The sequence below is a fragment of the Argopecten irradians genome, chromosome 10, assembly GCF_041381155.1.
Source record: "Argopecten irradians isolate NY chromosome 10, Ai_NY, whole genome shotgun sequence".
NCBI classification, from domain to species: domain Eukaryota; kingdom Metazoa; phylum Mollusca; class Bivalvia; order Pectinida; family Pectinidae; genus Argopecten; species Argopecten irradians.
The window spans coordinates 33,023,794-33,046,421 of NC_091143.1; the positions used below are offsets into that span (position 1 = coordinate 33,023,794).

The 22,628-nt window shown below is 34.3% G+C and overlaps 1 protein-coding gene and 1 non-coding gene across 7 annotated transcripts in view; one reads left to right on the forward strand and one right to left on the reverse strand.

Moving 5' to 3' along the window:
- The first annotated feature begins 2,273 nt into the window (after positions 1–2,273).
- On the forward strand, positions 2,274–2,346 carry Trnat-agu (transfer RNA threonine (anticodon AGU)). The gene has a single exon. It is a non-coding gene; the product is annotated as a tRNA-Thr (tRNA).
- A 3,523-nt stretch (positions 2,347–5,869) lies between these two features.
- Positions 5,870–22,628, reverse strand: part of LOC138333691 (myosin-IIIb-like) — a 45,385-nt gene continuing 28,626 nt past the window's right edge. Inside the window, exons 21-32 of one of the 6 annotated variants that reach the window (XR_011210022.1) lie at positions 21,356–21,520; positions 20,802–20,935; positions 20,244–20,431; positions 18,738–18,827; positions 17,977–18,094; positions 16,655–16,702; positions 15,577–15,642; positions 14,414–14,452; positions 13,111–13,311; positions 12,704–12,748; positions 10,116–10,147; positions 5,870–8,951 (exon numbers count right to left, since the gene is read on the reverse strand). Coding sequence is in view for 4 of the 6 variants with exons in the window: in XM_069282227.1 (XP_069138328.1) it covers positions 8,931–8,951; positions 13,111–13,311; positions 14,414–14,452; positions 15,577–15,642; positions 16,655–16,702; positions 17,977–18,094; positions 18,738–18,827; positions 20,244–20,431; positions 20,802–20,935; positions 21,356–21,520 (1,070 nt within the window). In the remaining 2 variants the exon portion in view is untranslated. The remainder of the gene's footprint in view (positions 8,952–10,115; positions 10,148–12,703; positions 12,749–13,110; positions 13,312–14,413; positions 14,453–15,576; positions 15,643–16,654; positions 16,703–17,976; positions 18,095–18,737; positions 18,828–20,243; positions 20,432–20,801; positions 20,936–21,355; positions 21,521–22,628) is intronic. The other 5 variants (XR_011210021.1, XM_069282228.1, XM_069282229.1 and 2 more) reach the window with 5 other exon arrangements.

The following is a 22,628-nucleotide window of genomic DNA, read 5'->3' on the forward strand; positions in this document are numbered from 1 at the left end:
ACATTTCCACGCAGCCTCGTTTTCAGAGAGTTTGGCGTTTACACGGGGCTTCCCCAAAATTTCAATGGTCAAAACTGGACACCGTAAGCAGAACTTGACCATAATTATGGTATGCAATGACTTTTGGAAGGCCAAAGAACGCATTTAGACTGGTTTCCTTTCCCCGACTATTCACTTTAAGTCTTATATATATCAATCACAAATACATGAACTATCTATTTTATGATGGGTACGAGTTCTCCAAATTCCATGAGTATGGGTTAGCCATGATTGGTTGCGAGTTCGCCAAATGTGGGTACGAGTTTGTTTGGGTACGAAATTGAATGGGTAAGGGATTACCATAATTCGATCCAAATTGGTAACTGACAACTTAGAACGCACTGTGGAAATGGACATGTACCTTTCATTGATTATAGGCAATTAATGGCTATTATAATATAGGATTCTTTCATGTCACTTGGAATTATATTTACTCAAAACCTAATACAACTTGTCCATATCTTGTAAGTGTCATCATTCAAACAAATGAATACTGTGTAGTTGCTGTATTTGAAGTGGACACAGAGAGAGTATACTGTTGATTAAGGATTTTTTTTCTCATTATAAACAGCACCCTTCAATCCAAAAGTCTAAATAGGATGACACTTGTGTATACATAGATTTCTTTTCTGCACCCTAGGATCTGGAAATAAAACTGTTAAAACTTACCATCACTGTTTTGTCAATGTTTCTGCTACTTGGAATAGTTTGAAACAATTGTTTATGTGAAAACAAATCTTAAATGGATTATTTGACTTGTACTTTGAAATGTTTGCTTTCTTCTAAAAGACTTGGTAAATGATGATAGTCTTTTCATTCAAATCAGAAATATTTAATGCCATATCATGATCCCTTTAGGTAGATAAATGTATTATTATTATTTATATTCAAAATGAAATACACATGCACTCTTTACACATACTTCATAGCACTTTATTTAGATATACATGTATGAATTCTTATGTGCACATAGTTTCAAATAAAACCAATTTGAATTGACCTACATGTAAATCTTAAAAAGTTGATAAGCTGATGACAACAAAAGGTAATCAGTGGTAGGTGTTGCTGTCTAAATGAAGAGGAAGCTGAAAGAATGTACATGTTTGTACTTATGTGTGTTTGTTTATGTGAATTGTATTCCACCGCCTTCATGAAGAAGTTAAACCGTTATCTCTTTCATTTTATGTGGTTATATATTAGAGTAGATAGTCAGCAATTAAGCAAATTATTATTTATTTATAATTTGATGATAACTATATACAAATGATAAATGCATATACATCAAACCATACTGTGTTACAAATACACTTTGATGAAGCATGATACTGCAGCTATTGATGTAAAAATGCATATAATAAAGTGGTTTTTTTTTTACTTTTTAGAACATAGTACATTGTAACTATGCTAGAAATCCATCTATACATTAATCACATTTTAGCCAGAATGGTACCTTCAAACTTCAGAAAACACAGAATCGGAGATCCTATATATAAAAAACTGGAAAGAAAACCTGGCTTATATACACGTTACATGTATTGTATATATTTTTTATTTGTTGGATATAAATACATGTACAATACACTCAGGTTCAGGCTAATCAAACTTCTTTAGTGATTGATATGCATCTTAGGAGATTTTTTATTGTAAATTTCTTGTGAAAATACTGATGCTAGCAAACTGCCCAAACCAAAAGAAAACTATCTTCAAATCTTGATATTTGCAATTATTTTTTCAAGCTGACAGAAATCTTGTGTATCTAGCCTCACTGCATTGTCTCTTTAGTAAGGGATATGGCCATGACAGCGACACATAGGAAAACTGCCAAAAAAATTTACACTATGTGTATTATGTAACGAACATCATAAATAATGATGATTGTATGAGAATTTGAAGACATAATTGTTTGTTATTTGATTTGGAATACAGATGGAAAATACATTAGAAATTTATGAGAAAATTATTCTTTTAGGTACACTTTCAGACATAACCTATGATCTTTTTCTAATCAGTGACATTTTTCCCACCCATTTCTTCCAGAAATGGTTAATTATTTTTCAGGTTAGTTTATAAGTGTTCAAGCCCTTGGTTTGAAGATTTTATTGCTTTCAGCTGGCTGTGACATTGTCTTAGGACTAGTATAAACCAAAGTCTTAGAAGTAAACATACATATACATTATCATAACCAAATATGCATTATATATTTGTAGCGGGATTAGACTGGTGCGATCATCGGTGACCAGATAGCTCAGTTGGTAGAGCACTCGGCTAGTGTTCTGAGGGTCCCGGGTTCGAATCCCGGTCTGGCCGCTACATTTTCTCCTGTATATATACCAGGGATCAAATCTAGGTTGTGGGGAAAACTATGGTCCTTTTCAAAATTGGGAAAAGTTTATAATAGCTGCATTATCGGATATTTGACCATTCTCATTTTGGTAGAAATAATCATTTTGAAGTGTTATAACACCTAGAATGTTATTGCAGGATTCAGTAAACAGTTTTTTAAGCTCCATCATCATAGATATATGTAGCAGATGTATAATAAACATGAAGACATTTACAACCAAAGGCTTAAAATGTGATGAAAAATAAGACAAAGGGGGATTTTTGTCATAAAAAGTGTTCAGTTTTAGCTTCAAATGGGATTTTTTTTAAAGTTTAGAGGGTAATTCAATCCTTGAGGGGAACTAACCATAAACGGTTCTAAATCAGAGCTAGATTGATACCTGTATGTACATGTAATTGTTGTAAAAACAAAAACATACTCTTTTGAATGTTGTATACATCTACATTTGAACATGTTATGATGTACATACATGTAGTAACAACATTCATTTATTATTATTCATTAAGCATGTTTTCAGATGGTTTATTAGAAGACAAATTCAGTCTACAGGTTCATAATTGTAGTCTGTTCCAATATGGTTATGATAGTGGGAAATGTTTATTTTAATTTACATACATACAATTAAAGTACATAACACAAATTAACAAAATGTTGTTACGGTGACATTAAATACTTTATTCAGTTCAAAAACATAGGTTTTGTTAATAATAATTTATAGAGTGGTATATTTATGTCGATACTGTAGGATGTATACAAATCGTGAGACGTCAAACTCCTTCATGTGCTATGGTCGAAGACAATATTTATTGACCTATTTCACTGAAAACGGCTACTTTTAAGTGTTAGAATTAAATCACAGATGCTTACAAACAAACATGATATGTAGACGTTTTATCTGTACATTTAATACAGCTGTCAAATCACCGTCAACAGTAATGTATCTACGCGAAAGGTACGTGTATGTAACCAGTGTAATACCGCCATTATCACGTTACCGGGGACTTACAGTCGGTAGTTTTTCTAGTGAATATGACTTGACAGTTAACTATATTCTTTCACTTGGTTTAAACAGCAGTTCAAAATCCAAACATAACATTCATGTACCTCTAAAATTTCGTAATTTAAGTGTTTTACGCAAAAGATCAGCTGACATCTACTACCATGCAATGCTCTGTCCATGTAAACCGGAAGTTGCTTTACTCCCGGCGCCACTATCGCTTTACAAAGGGCGATAACTCAAAAAAGTTATGTTGATACGTCTATACCAGGTTGTCTTTTTAAAATACGTGACCTTCAAACACGGTAGATGGCGTATTAACTGTATGTATGTTGATATGATGTGTGATTGAAGCCGTCATTTTCTATTATTTCTGACAGTCTACAATCTGATGACAATCATCTGTTCATTCACAAATTTCGAAGTAAACTAAAGATGCTAATACAATCTGATGACAATCATCTGTTCATTCACAAATTTCGAAGTAAACTAAAGATGCTAATAATACGATTCCTATGAAACGAATATAACAAACGGTCAAAATACGATGTGCTGCTGTTACTTTCTCCGCCAATTATCAATTCTAGATACACAACGAAGACGTTTGAAATAAGTTTATTAAAAAATATCGATAGGACATTCAATGATCTCCATTACATTCAGTGATCTCCATTTAACCACTAGAAATAAACAAAGAGATATAAACACTATATAATATTGATCCAACAGGCTCTTGAAGTCAGTCAATGATTATAACATTTTGACCTTTTAATCTATGGAGAGTATTTGATTCCATTACATCTGTTACATTTCCTATGACAACTGAGCAAATAATACCCATAAATGTGTTTTCCGTATATAAACTAAAGTAAAATCTGAGACCCCAAGGCCACAAATATTGTAGAGGGCCTTGAAACCTTTCAATGCATGAAGAGTATTTTGTTCCACCATATCTGAAATGTTAGCCATTTTGGTTCCTGGGAGTCAGTCATAGACCTATCTGGATATTATATGTTCAAATACTATCTCAGACTAATAATTCTAACCAAGTAACTCCTTTCCAATGAAACTGGGCAAATGATAGTCATAAATGTATTATCCCTATATAAACTAAAGCACATTACATTTGACCCTCTCCAAAGGGGAAAACCTAGGACCTCATGGTATTGAAATTAACTTTTTTCCATATATGAAGAATATTTAATTCTACCACATCTCCAAGCAGAGAAGAGTTTGAAATTTTAGCCATTTCGACGCATTTGGCCCCGCTCCTCAGGCCCCTGGGGGTCAGCCAGGACCTCTATGGATATTATGTCCAACTGCTGTCTTAGTTATTCTAAAAAAAGTCAGTCTGACTCATTACCTTTGAAAATTGAGCAAATAATGCTCATAAATGTGTTTTCCCTATACAAACTATAGTAAATTTGAGCCCCTCACCAGAGGAAAAACTGAGACCTCAGGGCCATCATATTCACAATTTTTGTAAGGGCCTTGGGACCTTTTAATCTATGAAAAGTATTTGATTCTGCCACATTTTCGTCGCAGGTGACCTAAATTCTTATTACTTTCAGATATCATATGTTCATGTCGTAATTTAATTTATCAACATATTTGGATGGTCCTTATGAAAATCAGTGTTATCTTCCTCTATTTTTACTTATTTTAGAAAGCTTTATTTCAAAACATATGACAAACTTTCAACAAAATAGATTTATAAACATTTCATGACTATCGAATATTTGAAACCTGTATATTAATTGATAAAGACAAGAGCACTCCTGTTACAATCTTCCAGTCATGTTACTACTAAAACTGCTTACAAAATGCTCTAAACATTTAACTATATCCTATTGGCAAAATGAAGCCATAAGAAGTTGCCATAGGGGAACATCTAAGTGTACATCTCTATATGTTGTGTTCCGTACCGATATGAAAAACTCAATGCAAAGTTAACTTTCACTTCTACTATTTTATTATGCAATTGAAATAATGCATTCAAAAATATGCATTCGTATATAATAAAAAATATATAACTATTCATATGATAAATATCTTATACAAACAACAATGAAACATTTTGATTTATTCATAACTCCAGAAGCAATGGTCCTTTTGGCACTACGCACTAACATGTTTCGTGGATTTCTATAGAGATATGGTTCGCTTTGACCTACTCAGTTTTATAGCATTGGATATTCGTTCAGTTGCTTTCTATCTTGCATATTAGCACACACAAAAATAGAACAAATCTAATCACAGAAAATTATATAACTATGTTAATAATGTTCAAGTTCTGGATTATATCATTGTGACGTATATCAGTTTTACTGTAAATACATTAAAAATGTTTCAGTGACAACTTAATTTCAGGTAATACAAACGACACGGGTGACCAAGTTCTGTATTATATCAGGTAATACAAACGACACGGGTGACCAAGTTCTGAATCATATCAGGTAATACACACGACACGGGTTATCAGGTTATGGATTATATCAGGTAATAGACACGACACAGGTTATCAAGTTCTGTATTATATCAGGTAATACACACGACACGGGTGACCAAGTTCTGAATCATATCAGGTAATACACACGACACGGGTTATCAGGTTATGGATTATATCAGGTAATACACACGACACAGGTTATCAAGTTCTTGATTATGTTCTTCTTGTATTTAAAACGAATGATGAACAAAGAAGGCATTAAACAACAAATAAATGCCATAAATTTCTATTACGTAACACCTTAATCTCTCTGAATTATGTAATGCTTAATCTCTCTTTATTACTTTACACCTTTTCTCTCTCTATTACTTTACATCTTAATCTATCTTTATTACTTTACACCTTAATCTCTCTCTATTACTTTACACCTTAATCTCTCTTTATTGCGTTGCACCTTAATCTCTCACTATTACTTTACACCTTAATCTCTTTGTATTACTTTACACCTTAATCTCTTTGATTTATTACTTTACACCTTAATCTCTCTCTATTAAGTTACACCTTAATCTCTCTCTATTGCGTTGCACTTTAATCGCTCTCTATTGCGTTGCACCTTAATCTCTCTATTGCGTTGCACCTTAATCTCTTTCTATTACGTTACACCTTCATCTCTCTTAATACGTTACACCTTAATCTCTCTGTATTACTTTACACCTTAATCTCTCTCTATCATGTTACAGCTGTATCTCTCTCTATTACATACTATTATGTACGTTACACCTTAATCTCTCTTTATTGCGTTGCACTTTAATCGCTCTATATTGCGTTGCACTTAATCTCTCTATTACGTTACACCTTAATCTCTCACTATTACTTTACACCTTAATCTCTCTATTACGTTACACCTTCATCTCTCTATTACGTTACACCTTAATCTCTCTATTACGTTACACCTTAATCTCTCTATTACGTTACACCTTCATCTCTCTATTACGTTACACCTTCATCTCTCTATTACGTTACACCTTCATCTCTCTATTACGTTACACCTTAATCTCTCTGTATTACATATTATTATGCACGTTACACCCTTCTACTACGTTCATACGTTATAAGGAGGAATAAAGATTATCTATCTATCTATATCATGAGTTCTTAAATTTTATTTTTCATTCCACACAAATAAAGGGTTTTTGTGCTGAATAATAGTTTCTACATTGGCTAGTATATCAAAATCTCCCTGTGAACGCACGTCTACCTCTATTGTTCCCGGATATAACTCATTGACGAAATATATCATAATTTTTAAACATGTATAATCCAAACCCTTTCAGTAGAGTAGGCTAACGGACTAACAACTTAATAATAGTATACCGGAGTATCAACAGTATAGTATAAAGTTTAATTTCACTACAAATATATTTACAAATTATGTAAAAAACATATCTTGTTACTTATATGAAAATGCAAGTGGCTAAGTATGATGTACATGTATTATAAAATTGATTGTTAATTTTAAAAAGACAAAATGTCCGTTATCTTTGAAAACAGTTATTGATGTTAGTTTGGATGTTCTCGATATCGAATAAACTAAAAACGTATTAGATTTGGTAATTTGCACGCGTTTGCATTTTCAACTTTTGGACATATTTTCATTTCTGAATAACTCACAAAAGACGAAAGTGTGTTATACTTCACAGCAATATCTCAGCAAGTAAGAGCAGAAATCTACTCACCGCAAAGTTGGTTACAGTGAAACGCTTGAATCATCTAAAACATCTCAAAACAAATACCATATTTATGAAAGCATATTAATTAATCCAAATTTTGGTTTACAACTTTTTATTTTTATAAATCCTCGACTTGCATTTGGAACATTTGTTGTTAATATATCTTATAGCAAACGCATAGTTCAGTGTCATATATATCGTATGTGACACGTGTGATAACAACAAAGGCATGAAGGAATATGTGGTGTCGGATAAAAAATGTTGATTTAAATACTACTGTATCACAGCTGTGATGAGCGATATGGCTAGTAATATGTAATATTATAGAGTAATAGATCCTATAATATACAACCGCAACATAATGTACCGCGTAAAGATAATTTGAAGATGATTTAGTATTAGCTGTAATAACTCCGTGTACAGTTACGATGACCTTGACTTTTTTGCAACAGAGGATCTGATCAGTATTACATTAAGCTGTTCATGAATTGTAAACGTGTGTAGTTTAATTAATGATGATGCTATGGACACGAAAATAAACCATGCGTATATGGACACGTATATTAAAAACAAGATTACCCATTCAAGTTAACGTCATATAATATTTGTTTAAGGCCAGGCAAGGATATAATATACTGGAACATTAATGGATTTTATTTGAACTGAGCATGATATTATCATTTAGGCCAGATAGAAATGAAAGAAATATATCATCATTTTAATGAGGTATGGTAATAAAAATCGAAATAATTAAATGTATGATATATCGATAAATTCTGTAAACCAACATATATTAGCAGATAACTAATTTCGCGTTTTGATGCCAACATAATTTTTTCATGGCGATATTGTTTCGCTAAAAACAGTTAAGAAACTTGATTGCACACGCAGTTTATATTTCAGCGGTGTTTATTTTTCACAAACTCTAACTCGCTGCGTTGCGCACGGAATGTTGTTTAACATGTTTGTAAACAAATTACATAATGTCAAGCAAAATAATCTTTCTTGCATACAATGAATTAACTCACATACAGCGATTTAGCGGAAACAGTAGTGCTATGTGATATACATGGTTCATTACTAACAGTATAATGTCATGTAACAATAGACGATGATCTAGGGTATGCACACACGTCGAGTAAATAGTGAATTGGAACACTAGACACAAAAAAAACTACCAGTATATCCCAACACACAAGAAATAGGAGGGTTGTACACATTTCTGGGAATTACCCTGTTTATATAACTACACGTATAGTCTCACTGGTACGTAAAGCACTACATTAGAAAACAAAGTCATGGAATCATTGTGTGGGAGACCCACTCGCCTGTTGTAGAATAAAGCACCACTTCAATACACTTTCATTGGCTTCAATAGTCGTATTTGGTTTTCTGCAAAACATAATGAAAAAATTAGTCTTAAAACAAAACATTTTAACACATTTTATATATACATATATAATATCCACGTATTAATAGTAGCTGGCATGTAGCTTTAAAATATAGATTTGGAATTTTACAAAATGCGTTTTATTTATGAAAATTTGAAATAGTCTCTGCATTGCAAAACAAAAGATCTTAAATACGGCGCATAGGCCTTCTTGAACAATATCCAATTGATAGACAAGTTGATGAGTGTATTAAATAATGATCGCGTGTAGTTAATACACTGCCCCGTATGTTATAATGAATAGATAACAGTGTCATGCATAACAATAAAGCGTGAAGAACGATATTCTGTCTTGGCATGAGAAACAGAATCCGATAAAAAAATGTGTACATCCAACAGAGTAAGAAAACCAAGTAAAGCATAAAGTCATGAAGCTAGACAAATACCACAGTATTCCGATATATTCCCTACTGATGTGAAATCATTATGCAATCCTTGATACTGCATTAGTATAATAGTAATATTTGTCACAAATATTTTTATTGCTATCATGATGCATGGTTTTAACACAGGATGTTTGGAAGAAGAACAGACTTAGTTATATGTCCACGAACAAGCAGTTGAAATAAGGGATATTCATATTGGTATATACACTCTAAATAGATAGGATTTATTTCGATTTTGTTGACTTACGCTTTGATATGACAAGGGGAATATACATGTACATGTATTACAGTCTCCAAACCACTATGGATCTTACTACCCACTGCACGAAAAATAATGGGAAGGTGTTCGCATCACGTGCAAACAAGCAGTGCTTCACGGATAAATATTTGTACTATTGATATTCAACGCTACAATCATCACACAAAAAACTGAGTGAAAGCTGACTTACTGAAATACACACAGAAATTAGTAACAAGAAAAGGAATATCAATTTTTTTATTGTCTTTTACAAACGTTAATTGAAGAGTGTGATCGACAAGTATGGCCAGAACATAGAAACATAGACCTTGACTATAAGCGGTAATAAACGTGTGGAAATACCCGGTTACTGATCATGAAATGAGTTTTGAATTTCGTCCGAAAGACAGAACTGAAAAGTCGAACAAGAAAAAGCCCAACACAAAGGATTGTATGTATACCAAAGACGAGTAGAACTTTACCTGTAATCTTCGCTGGCTTATCGCCTTTGGATCTAAATTGTAAACAGGTCTAATTAATAACTAAGCTCTTAGCAGCGAAACAAATCCGGCGAAATAAACACTGATTCAAAATATATCGTTTTCATCAATAGCTTTTAACGACAGCGGAAAATAGAGCAGAGATTCGGAATGATAACTTAAAAATGTACTAAGAATTTCAAAATTTGAGAAATTTTGATAAGATATATTATTACCAATTGTTATTATATATAACGTTTTGCACGTTCGTAAATGTGACAAACTCAAACGTGTTCAATAATTGTTATGTATGTAGATTTGTACGTTGTGCTGTTGTAATTTATACCTAGTGTAAAAACTAATATTAAACAAGAGGCGCAAGGGCCTTAAAGGTCATCTGACTACCTTGGCAATAATCGTATAGGAAATTAATTAGATATAGTGTCATGGTAGCCAATTTCAATTTGTGTTTCGGGACCATGTCTGGATAATTTCTTGCAAGTTTCAGCCAAACAGAAGTTAAGAAGAAGTTCAAAATGTGTGTTTTAAAGATGGCGGCTGTGGCAGCCATCTTGGATTTCGGATCGACACGAAAAATAACAACACTTTGTCAGCACCATGTCAGGATCATTTCATACAAGTTTCAGCCAAATCGCATAGGTAAAACTTAAGAAGAAGTTCAAAATGTGTTTTCAAGATGGCGGCTGTAGTGGCCATCTTGGATTTCGAATCGACCTCAAAAATAACAACACTTTGTCAGCACCATGTCAGGATCATTTCATACAAGTTTTAACCAAACCGCATTGGTAAAACTTAAGAAGAAGTTCAAAATGTGTTTTCAAGATGGCGGCTGTAGTGGCCATCTTAGATTTCGGATCGACCCGAAAATAACAACACTTTGTCGGGACCATGTCAGGATCATTTCATGTAAGCTTCAGCCAAGTCGCACCAGTAGAACTGAAGAAGTTAAAGATACTTTTTCAAGATGGCGACTGTGGCGGCCATCTTGGATTTCGGATCGACCCGAAAAATAACAACACTTTGTCGGGCCCATGCCAGGATCATTTCATGTAAGCCTCAGCCAAATCGCACCAGTAGAACTTGAGAAGAAGTTCAAAATACGTTTTCAAGATGGCGGCTGTGGCGGCCATCTTGGATTTGGGATCGACCTGAAAAATAACAACACTTTGTCGGGACCATGTCAGGATCATTTCATGCAAGTTTCAGCCAAACCGCACGGGTAGAACTAAAGAAGTCCAAAATAAGTTTTCAAGATTGTGGCTGTAGCGGCCATCTTGGATTTCGGATCGACCCAAAAAATAACAACACTTTGTCAGCACCATGTCAGGATCATTTTATGTAGGTTTCAACCAAATCGCATCGGTAAAAATTGAAAAGGATTTCAAAATGTGTTTTCAAGTGGCGGCCATCTTGGATATCGGATCGACCTGAAAAATAACAACACTTTGTCGGGACCATATCAGGATCATTTCATGCAAGTTTCAGCCAAACCGCACGGGTAGAACTTGAGAAGAAGTTTGAAATGTGAAAAATTAACGTACGGCGGACGACGACGGACGAAGCATGGTGACTATAGGTCATCCTGACACTTCGGGGCAGATGACCTAAAAACTAATTTAAAAAGATTCCTAGATTGAATTTTATGGTCAATGGAACAATTTATTGAAAAAATATACATCAATGTACTAATTAGATATGTATTCGACCTCGTACTACAACGAGTCACACAATACCACGTACATCGCATGTATCCAACTCTACGGATCCAATATCAGTTTAACTTTTCGAGTATATTTTAGATTGGGCAAACATTAAAAATATATTAAGATAATAATGATGTTTCTAAAATCTAATGAATAGCTTTTAATCAATTATCTGTAGATGTGCTATTGTATCTTCTATTATAACCATCAAACACATGCTCTATCAGACGTAAGAGAGTAAATATATTGAGTTGTCTTCAGACATAGGAGACAAGCACTATGATTTGATATAATTTAAGATGCTCCATCGCTGGCAAATGGCATTTTTTTTGCTATCAAAAACAGGAGCAGACGAATTAGTATTTTTCTTCAGTTACAAAAGTTACTTATTTTACACCATTACCACCATTGAAAAGTTTGAGCTTTCTAATTTTATTTCAAGACAAAAATATTGAAAACAATTAATTGCATCCCGAAAAAAATCCGTCACTCTATGTTCGATATGGAATGAAATATTGATTGCGCATGCACCAAAACCAAAATAAATTACTTCACATTTTTTCGTGTTAATTAGACATATATATACACGATTAAACACCAATTATTGTTAAATTGATGAATATCGTTTATGCTCTGTCGGCGGTGGAGCATCTTTAACTAACTACCAAGGTGATCTATGATATATTTATATGTTAAAGTATATGATAATATGATATAGTTAACTAAGTACCAAGGTAATCAATGATAAATCTATAAATTACAGTCTATGATATAGTTAACTAACCACCAACGTTATCAATGATATATCTGCATGTACATATGTTTTAAATGTATGATATATACCAGACGGTGAAATCGTTAACTTACTCGCGCAGTCTTTACTGAGGAACATCGGACTTAGTAGTCAGGATTCTGGTTATGAAGTAACATCCTTGCATTAGTTTAGGGTTAGAATCAAGCCGTCAAATTAAGCACATATACTGTATATAGACCTACAAAATCTCGCGCAATAAAATTTCAGAGCAGCCCTGATTTTGATGAATTCACGCCATCCAGAAAAGGCAATTAATAGAACATTCTGAACGCTGAAATCATATTACCTCTACAGTATGTTTACAACATCTTGTTCTATGTGTGTTTTAGCGGACTTAACTCCCTACAGTGTTAATGGTTTTCTTTGTCCAAACACAACAATAACAACGCACGCATTATGTTTTTTCCATTCCTTTACATTTACAGGCTAGAAATTGGCTCTACATAAATTTTCTCCTTACCTGATTTTGGAGAAGTCTTTTCTGAGCGTCCACTGGTCTTTCCGGGAGAGGTCTGCCGCTCATAGCGGCGGACGACCGTACCCTTGTATTAGAGTTGTTGGGTATCGTATAGTTACGGTCAGGAAGAGGGGGACCTGTTACCGTGGAATCTCTCTGTGGGCCTCCTGGCGTACGGCTGGCTCGCACTCGACTCGCCTGTTGCTGTGGACGGTATTAGATTTAACTAAATTTAACACATGGTGACGTTTTATACAAAAACTTGAGTTATAGGAAACCTTTTATATTCTAAAATTGATACGTTCAGATGCAGATAAAAGTATTCTTAACAGATTATTATTTGACTAGCAGATAAAATACACAAGAGAAATAGACGAAATTTAAAAATGAACTGTCTTGATATCAACCTTATATTTTATAACTAATCGCTGCTTGAAATTGTGAGAAAATATTATGATGACAAAAATAATAAAATTTATTAAACAACACGCACACCATCGATAAATGAAAAGTGCAAAGGAAAACATTCAATCGTAAATGTTTAATGGCAGAACTTCTACATTACAATGTTCAGAAATTGTGAGATAAAAGACAAAAACGACATTTAAATGAAAACAGCACATTCATGTTCTTAAGTACGCTTTAATTTTTTATTGTTGTTAGATAATTTGCATAAAGCTATAAGCTACAAACCTTGTTATGTTTCAGTATGCATGCAAGTGCTTATTCTGCACATTTTCTTATTTCTATGGGTTACTTTTTCGTCACAAAATGACCTGTAATGAATATCTAACGATTCTCGTACCATATACATTCATATTCCACACTCATTGGAAAAAAATAAATCATGACACCATTCTATAGATATAGTTTCTGCAAATTCAGGATTTCAAATCACATAAAATGACGATTGGACTGTAGCTGCAGCATGGGGATCTTTCTGTTACAAACATTGCCATTTCTGCAACAAAACGACTTTTTGTAAAGTGAAGCGTTTATACATTTATAATGTATTTTTTTTAAAGAGAATCACCTTGAGAATCAATTCAACATAGATATTATACAGTAGTTGAAATTTCACTTAAGAATAACCAAAAAAAGAGTTATAATTGTTTATTTCATTATCAGTAGTTTAAGTGTTTAAATTGAACCCAGTTTTGACATGATGTTTTCCATAGATAGTAAGAATAGTATATTTGCATAATTTCATTATTAAGTTCGGGAACGTTTGTAACAGGGAGATCACTTTCAAGAAAAGCCAAGGGAGAAGCAGTTGAGAATGGGTTAGGTTTAGAAATGCTCTTACTCTTCTAGGGCCTGAAGAAATCGGCCTTTGCGGCGGTGCCTGTTATTGGAACACAGGTCATAGTTGAGGTTGGATCAAGATAAAACGTGAAGTATATAATGTAATATTTACAGCCGGTTATATCTGCGGGTAAGGTTTGTGTTTACATTTTTTATTTCCAGAGGAGTTTAACTTCGTAATCTGACTTAAAGAATTTAATATTATTCACAACACCTTTTTTCATTTCATGAATAAAAGTTCCACTGCCATATCGTTGTACCATAGAATTGTGAAAATATCCCAACAAAAATAACCGGCTAATCAACATCTGATTAACACAGTGTGAGATCAAATATAAATAGAACGTATTTACTGTAAAATTTTCTGGGCTCAATTTCTGGGATAAAAAAAAAATCATAATTTTATTGGCTTGTGTGAATACAAGGTTTTTAATCATTGTCTGCACTGTTAGATACGACATTTAGACGTGTCAAGCCGAAGTTTGTGGGTGAAGATCAGATTTCTAATGAACAAAGCACACATGACATTTAAAATATTTATTAAAAATAGAAAATTTTGTGTGGACTTTGTTGATTTTGTTCAACAACGAGAAATCATTCCCTTCAAAATATAATGCTTTCCCAGCACATATTTGTTTTTGGTTGGAACCATTTCTTTGGTTAATGCCAAATGAAATTAAATATATCAAATTAAATTACGAAATACCAACAAATCTTACAAAAGGTAACAATTTCCGGCTGTATTTGCACCTTATATAACATATTACAGGTGATTAAATGTGTCCACTAGGTTCAAAACCTAAATTCTCTAAATAGAATGAATGATATCAGAATCGTTTGTTTTCTTTGGCATTTGGTTTTGCGATATTTCTTTCCTGCAGGTAGACACAAAATCATGCATTTGATATCCCTTGATAATGTAATTTACAAAGCTCAAATTGATTTTTTTTGTAAATTCTGTCCAAAGTGAGTTTAAATTTAAAGAACACACAATTTTGACTAATAACAAAAATAAATTGAATCTAAATTGCGTTTCTCCAACATTCTTCTTCAAACAAATACAAATTTATTTATCAAACCAAAATAAAAAAAGACTTATTAATGAAGTGATTGAATATCATTATCTTCTTTATACATATGAATATATATTTATGCTTGTCTTACCTTTTGCTCCAGTTTAAAGTAGTAGTTCTCAGGCATAAGTTCCTGATAGTCACAGTTTCCATCCTCCTGTCGACAAACACATTGGTTTTAAATATTACGTTCCACGATCTGTTTCTAAAACATGTTCATGTGGTGTTGAGCTTGAATTTAACTAAATAAGCAATTGTACGATTGTACATTACTATTGCAATTGTTTACTGACAAAATATAACAATTGTTGGGGGAGACGCTGATGTAATAGCTCTCTCGCCAGTAGGTCACATAGTACAGCAGGTGGATGATGCTGTGAGGTACCCAGCGCCGTAAGTAACAGGGCCTCTCATTGGCTATCGCGGCGATTGAAAGGCGGGACATATGTTACCTTGTTCTGCACTTTCTCATAGTCAGATCTAGTGTCAGGCTGATATAAATACATTTCTCAGATAATTCACATATTACAAATTTGCTGATTATAATGTTTCGTCAGCTATTAGTGGCAATATCAAAGACACACACAACATTAACATAATTCTATTCAAAATACACCGCCATGTAATCTGTAATCGTAAATTCCTCCAATTTTTGGAGAACCGTTTATGAATCAATATAAAGGGTGGTGGGAGTCGTTGCAGGGTTCTTCCAGAATGGTTGCTGAAAACGTATACCCAATTAACTCCATGTTTGATTTACCGGAAACCGTGACGAAATGAAACAATCAACAGGTAAAAAGTTTTGAAGTTAATAAGTCAATAAACTCAGAACAAACATTGTGAAACGCCAGTATCATTTGAATTTTACCCATTTTGACCTACTGTCCCAGCGAGCGAGCTGTTGCATCAGCGACTCTCCCCAGCGACTTGTTGTATTTTGTCAGTAAGTCTTCAAAATCATTTTGTAAAGGACGTTGTGTCTACAATTTTACAAATGATCCATGTCAGGTTTCCGTTTGGTCTTTTCCGCTTCTGTTCTAGTTTCGTTTCCAAATATTGGCATTGGTTTATTATGAAGATAGTAATTTCATTTCATTAATATGTTCATTGAAGACAAAAAATATATTAACTAAGTCAACGAAAGAATAATCAAGAAATATATATACTACCTGTCCACATGGTTCAGACAAATATCCTTCCCAGTTTGAAAGGTGATTCTAAAATACAATGTTCCTAATAATTAATGATATTAATGAAAACACTACAATTATGCATGTATATCAATTATATCTTTTTATTTTTATTTCCATTATCGAATGACATATACCATCATACTTGTTCACTTTCAAGATGAAGTCACTTATTTAATAACCTTTCAAGGCAATGGAAGCCAGTTTAACATAATATATACTTAAAGAGAAAACAATGTCATATGTGAAAAAAGTACACAATCACCCCAAAATTTTCCAAATAAAAAAATTTGTCAATCTGCCTAAAAGAATTAAATACAATACCCCAGTTCCACAAAGGGAAACTCCGAAACTTATTAGCTTATAATTCTCCATAGGAAAGCATTAAAGAACTTTTCATATCATCCAATAATGTTTTCTTAGGGGAAATTTAAGTTACGGGAATTCCTTAAGGCTTGTTTGTGACACTGCGTGGACCCGTATTAATATTAAAGGTTCCAATTATGGTATCACTTTCATGAACTCGGCGTTCGAGAAAAACGGACCTATCTTTTTAAAACCGTGATTATTTTAATAAATGTGGTATATAAACTAGTGACGCATATCTTACCTTAAACAGAAATACTTCATCTTTCTAATGAGTGCTTGATGAACAAAAGTGGCCAATTATTGACGAAGTTAGGGCCTGATGAATAGGGAAATTTACGAAAAATATGCTAGATAGACATTTCCCTGTTAGTCGAAATGTCGTCTCGCCTCTAAAGGGTAGCTCAAAAACAAAGCCGAAATCACAAAATCTACGCTTGTGGTGGTAAAGAGTACCTATAACTGAGTTTTTCCACAATCTGCTTTGGAGGTGTCATGTGCCGTAGTTTGTAGAAACTCCATTTAAACATCGTGTAGCTCACTTACTTTAACCATAACCGCTATGTTCATTTGATCTTCAGAACGCTTCCCGAATTTACTGACAAGCGCAACACTACATAATTTGCATAATGCAGTCACAATATGTAAAATCGAGAAGCATTCTGAAAAAAAAATAAGTATGGCGGTGATGGTTCACGAAAGTGAGCTACACGATGTTTAAATAGAGTTTCTACAAAGTATGGGATATAACATATCTAAGAACGAGATTACAGACTCTCAAATATTTGCCCGTTCTCAACTTAAGATTTGAGAATTGAGAATTAAGAACGTTTGTGAAAGCCAATTTTAAGCATATGCTTAAAAATAAGCATATTCAAAGTTAAGAATTGAGAACAGACTTAAGAAGTTTTGTGCAAGCGGGGCCTGGATCTTACCGAACTGTAGTAGTCAACCAAATCCTTCAATGTCCGATGAACTTTTTTCTCTCCAACGATCACAAATTTTTTATTGGGAAGTTGATCTATCATGTAATGTCTGACCCTGCCCTCGCCCCTACAAACAGTAGTGGACATACATGTTATTTCAAACAGAGATAATTACAGCAATAAACCCAATAATAATATTCAGTTGTTTCGTAGCAGATCAGTCAACGGGCAAAACTCTTTTTCTGAGGTGTTGGGACCAATGCGATGAAATACCGAAAACAGTTCAGCAGGTTGGTTCCAACACCTCGGGAAAAGAGTTCTGACTGTTGACTGATATATCATGAAACAACTGTTTCGTTACCTGAACCGCAATCTTGAACCTTTTACTGCCTCTGGAGAGAAGACCTTAGTCAAAAGAATACTTAGGCTGGCCTTCAACAATGGAGCCTATTAAAATGTTCCTCATCGGTCAGCAGTCAAACTATTGACCGGTCAATAGTTTTTGAGGATTTGTATATTTGTAACGATTTTTAAGTAAGTTAAAAATATTTTATTTACATTTATATAGAGCGTCAGGAAACAAAATTAAATATTACATATTCAATATGTTGTACATATGTTTGATTTTAAATTTTTATAAATATAGTGTAAGATATTTAGAAAAATTAATTGTTTAATTACTTCATTTTCAGAATAATTAGAATGGAAGCAAACACAGCTGCAAAATCCATTAACAGAAGATGTATACATTTACTCATTGTGAGAATTACCTGAATGATAACGTGTATCCAAATCGACTTTCACTGACTCGTATGAGAAAACAGCCAATCGGTTTTGAGCCAAGGAGGACCTCAGAAGTTCTGAAATAGCATTAAATATGCATGAAAGTATTTGTGTGCGTTTGGGGGCTTTTGGTGGGTTGTGTTGTATACTGATTGAACAGTGTTTGCGTTTAAAGGGACTATGGAAGCATTTGGATACAGACACATTCTACATATAGCACGTTAGCTGTTCAATCCATAAATTTACATAATTTGTCTACTTTTGCATGTTCGTTGTAATGGTATTGGTTTCCATGTTGGGTACCTACAGTAGTCTGGATTACCGAAGATATATAAAGTTCCACTTGTTGAACTATAGCTGTACGTCATTTCATTGCAAATATAACAATGATATATATATATATATAACTTTAAGATGTCAAAGTAGTGATGCAGTTTGAAGTAGAGAGATATTGATGGCCGTTGATAACATGGTTTGAAACTACACCCTAGATACATGTACTGAATTTATGACATGGAGAACCCAAAACTGGATTTCCATAGCCAAAACATCCATACAGTTTTAGAAAGGAGAGACAAATGCTTGCATGGTGTATGACTTATATCAAATGAAAAAGACTAAAGACCAAATGGAACCACTCGGCGATGAAGCTATGTTATAACACTAGACTCTACCTCAGACTAATCACCCCATGGAACCACTCAGCTATGAAGCTATGTTATAACACTAGACTCTACGTCCGACTAATCACCCCATGGAACCACTCAGCCATGAAGCTATGTTATAACATTAGACTCTGCCTCAGACTAATCAGCCCATGGAACCACTCAGCGATGAAGTTATGTTATAACACTAGACTGTACCTCTGACTAATCACCCCATGGAACCACTCAGCCATGAAGCTATGTTATAACACTAGACTGTACCTCTGACTAATCAGCCCATGGAACCACTCAGCCATGAAGCTATGTTATAACACTAGACTCTACCTCAGACTAATTAGCCCATGGAACCACTCAGCCATGAAGCTATGTTATAATACTAGACTGTACCTCTGACTTATCACCCCATGGAACCACTCAGCCATGAAGCTATGTTATAACACTAGACTCTACCTCAGACTAATCAGCCCATGGAACCACTCAGCCATGAAGTTATGTTATAACACTAGACTGTACCTCAGACTAATCAGCCCATGGAACCACTCAGCCATGAAGCTATGTTATAACACTAGACTGTACCTCTGACTAATCAGCCCATGGAACCACTCAGCCATGAAGCTATGTTATAACACTAGACTGTACCTCAGACTAATCAGCCCATGGAACCACTCAGCCATGAAGCTATGTTATAACACTAGACTGTACCTCAGACTAATCAGCCCATGGAACCACTCAGCCATGAAGCTATGTTATAACACTAGACTGTACCTCAGACTAATCAGCCCATGGAACCACTCAGCCATGAAGCTATGTTATAACACTAGACTCTACCTCCGACTAATGACCCCATGGAACCATTCGGCGATAAAGCTACTGACGGCGGGGTCATACACCTGCTGTGACTGGGTTTCCTTGAACCACTTCACCGTGGCCTGGCGTGTCCCCGGGGTTCCGAATTGCGTCGATGATATGGGTTTAAACTCGTCATCAGAGAACTGATCAGAGTCAGAACTGTCGGCCTAAAAAAGAAGAAAATTAATGATCATTTATCAAGATAATTGTTAACCTATAAAATCACCAATAAGTAAGAATTATGCTTATCCTATTCATCCCTTAAAGTCAATAATGGACTGGTCTAGTAAAGCAATGCATCTCCTCCACTGCTCACAAAAGGGGGAATAGAAGACGTACAGTATGCAAACTTATATTAATTGAAAGATCTGCCAGGAATAAAGATCAAAATCGATAAGACAAAACGCAAGAAATGATCAATCTAATGTGTATTATGGCAGGCAATGTTGTTAAATTTACTTTAAGGAAACGGTTTATATTAGACAACTAGCTTAAAGGGAAACTCAATTATTTTCAGAAAAGAGACATGTTTCACACCTGAGTTCCAAATGAACGGGAGGTTGGACCCACAGGTTCCGTGTATTTGTTTCCTGAGCTTCGTGGAGTTGCGATGCCGTCAAACGAGGGTACAGGAGGGGGAGGTAACTCATCCTTTCCAGTTTTGAAGTACGCTGAAACAAAAACCACAGTTAATGTCGTCCAATATCGACTCAGTATATCAGTAAGAATCAAATGCTCAATTATACAAAAACATCATTGTTAATTTATATCAATCATCTGCTTTCAAAAATTGTATAACCAAGAAAACAGAAACAAATTATTCTTATTGTGTGCGTGAATTTTCCATTTTTTCAATAAACACCTACATGACCAGCTCTGTAACTTACAGATTTTCTGATTTATAATATAATTCCCCCTACCTGGAGGAATGGCTTTGTCGTGAACCCTGGCGCTGTGTTGATGATTGTTGACCTCAATAGACAAGTTGGATATCTTATTGGGTGCGTAAATTTTCCATTTTTTTCAATAAAAACTACATGACCAGCTCTGTAACTTACAGATTTTCTGATTTACAATATAATTCCCCCTACCTGGAGGAATGGCTTTGTCGTGAACCCTGGCACTGTGTTGATGATTGTTGACCTCAATAGACAAGTTGGATATCTGGGAGAGAAAGTTGTGTACACGTTGTGCCTCTTTCTGAGCTTCCAGCTTCCGTAACTTGACTCGTTGTCTGGCTAGGAACCCTCTGACAACTAAAACAGCAGACATAACATTTATAATATTTCAATAATTTTTGTGCTACTTAAAAATTCCAGGACTATTTTGAAAAAAAATTTACCAAAGTGTCATTGCACTTTATCTTCGGATCTGTATTCAGGTATACTGTAATGTTCTTACATAAACAAGTGGCCAATGGGCTTTAACGGTCACCTGAGTTTGAATATATAATGAAACAAATTAAAGACAAATAGACACTATATACTGGGCCTTGAAGTTGGTCAGTCTATGAAGAGTATTTGCTTCCATTAAACCTGTGAACTTAGAAGAAGAATTTTTTGAAATTTTAGTCATTTTGACCCTGTTTGGTCACACCCCTCTGGTCCCCTAAGGGGTCAGCGAGGACCGATATGGATGTTTAAATGCTATATCTCAGGCTATTAATTCTAATCAAGTTTGACTCACTGTGATTTTTCTCCTTATATAACTGGGGTCAGTAAACGACCTGTTTTACAATGCCAAACCCCCCTATATTTTTCCCAATTACAATGAAAAATTCCCAAATCGAATTTCAGAGAAAAAGAAGCGGCCCATGGGCCTTAACAGTCACCTGAGTTCATATACAGAATGAAACAAAGACATATAACCACTTACATTGGCCCATCAGGCTCTTGAAGGCAGTCAGTGATTTTATAAATTTGACTTTTTAATTTATGAAGAATATTTGATTCCATCAAATCTGTGAGGAAAGATTTTTGAAATGTTATCCATTTTGACCCCTTTTGGCCCCGGCCCTCTGGCCCCTGGGGGTCGACCAGGACCAATATGAATATGACGTATGCTATATCTCAGGCTAATAGTTCTAACCAAGATTGGCTAATTTCCTACTAAACTAAGCAAATAATGTTAATAAATGTGTTTTTCCTATATAAACTATGGTAAATTTGACCCCCTCCCAAGGAGAAAATCTGAGAACCCAGGGCCATATAATTCACAATTTTTATAAAACACTGTAATACTTTTCTATCTATAAAGAGTATTGATTCTACCATTTCCAAATTTAAAAGATTTTTGAAGTTTTAGCCTATTTGACCCTTTTTAGCCCCGCCCCTCTGCCCCCAGGGTGTCTGCCAGGACCAATAA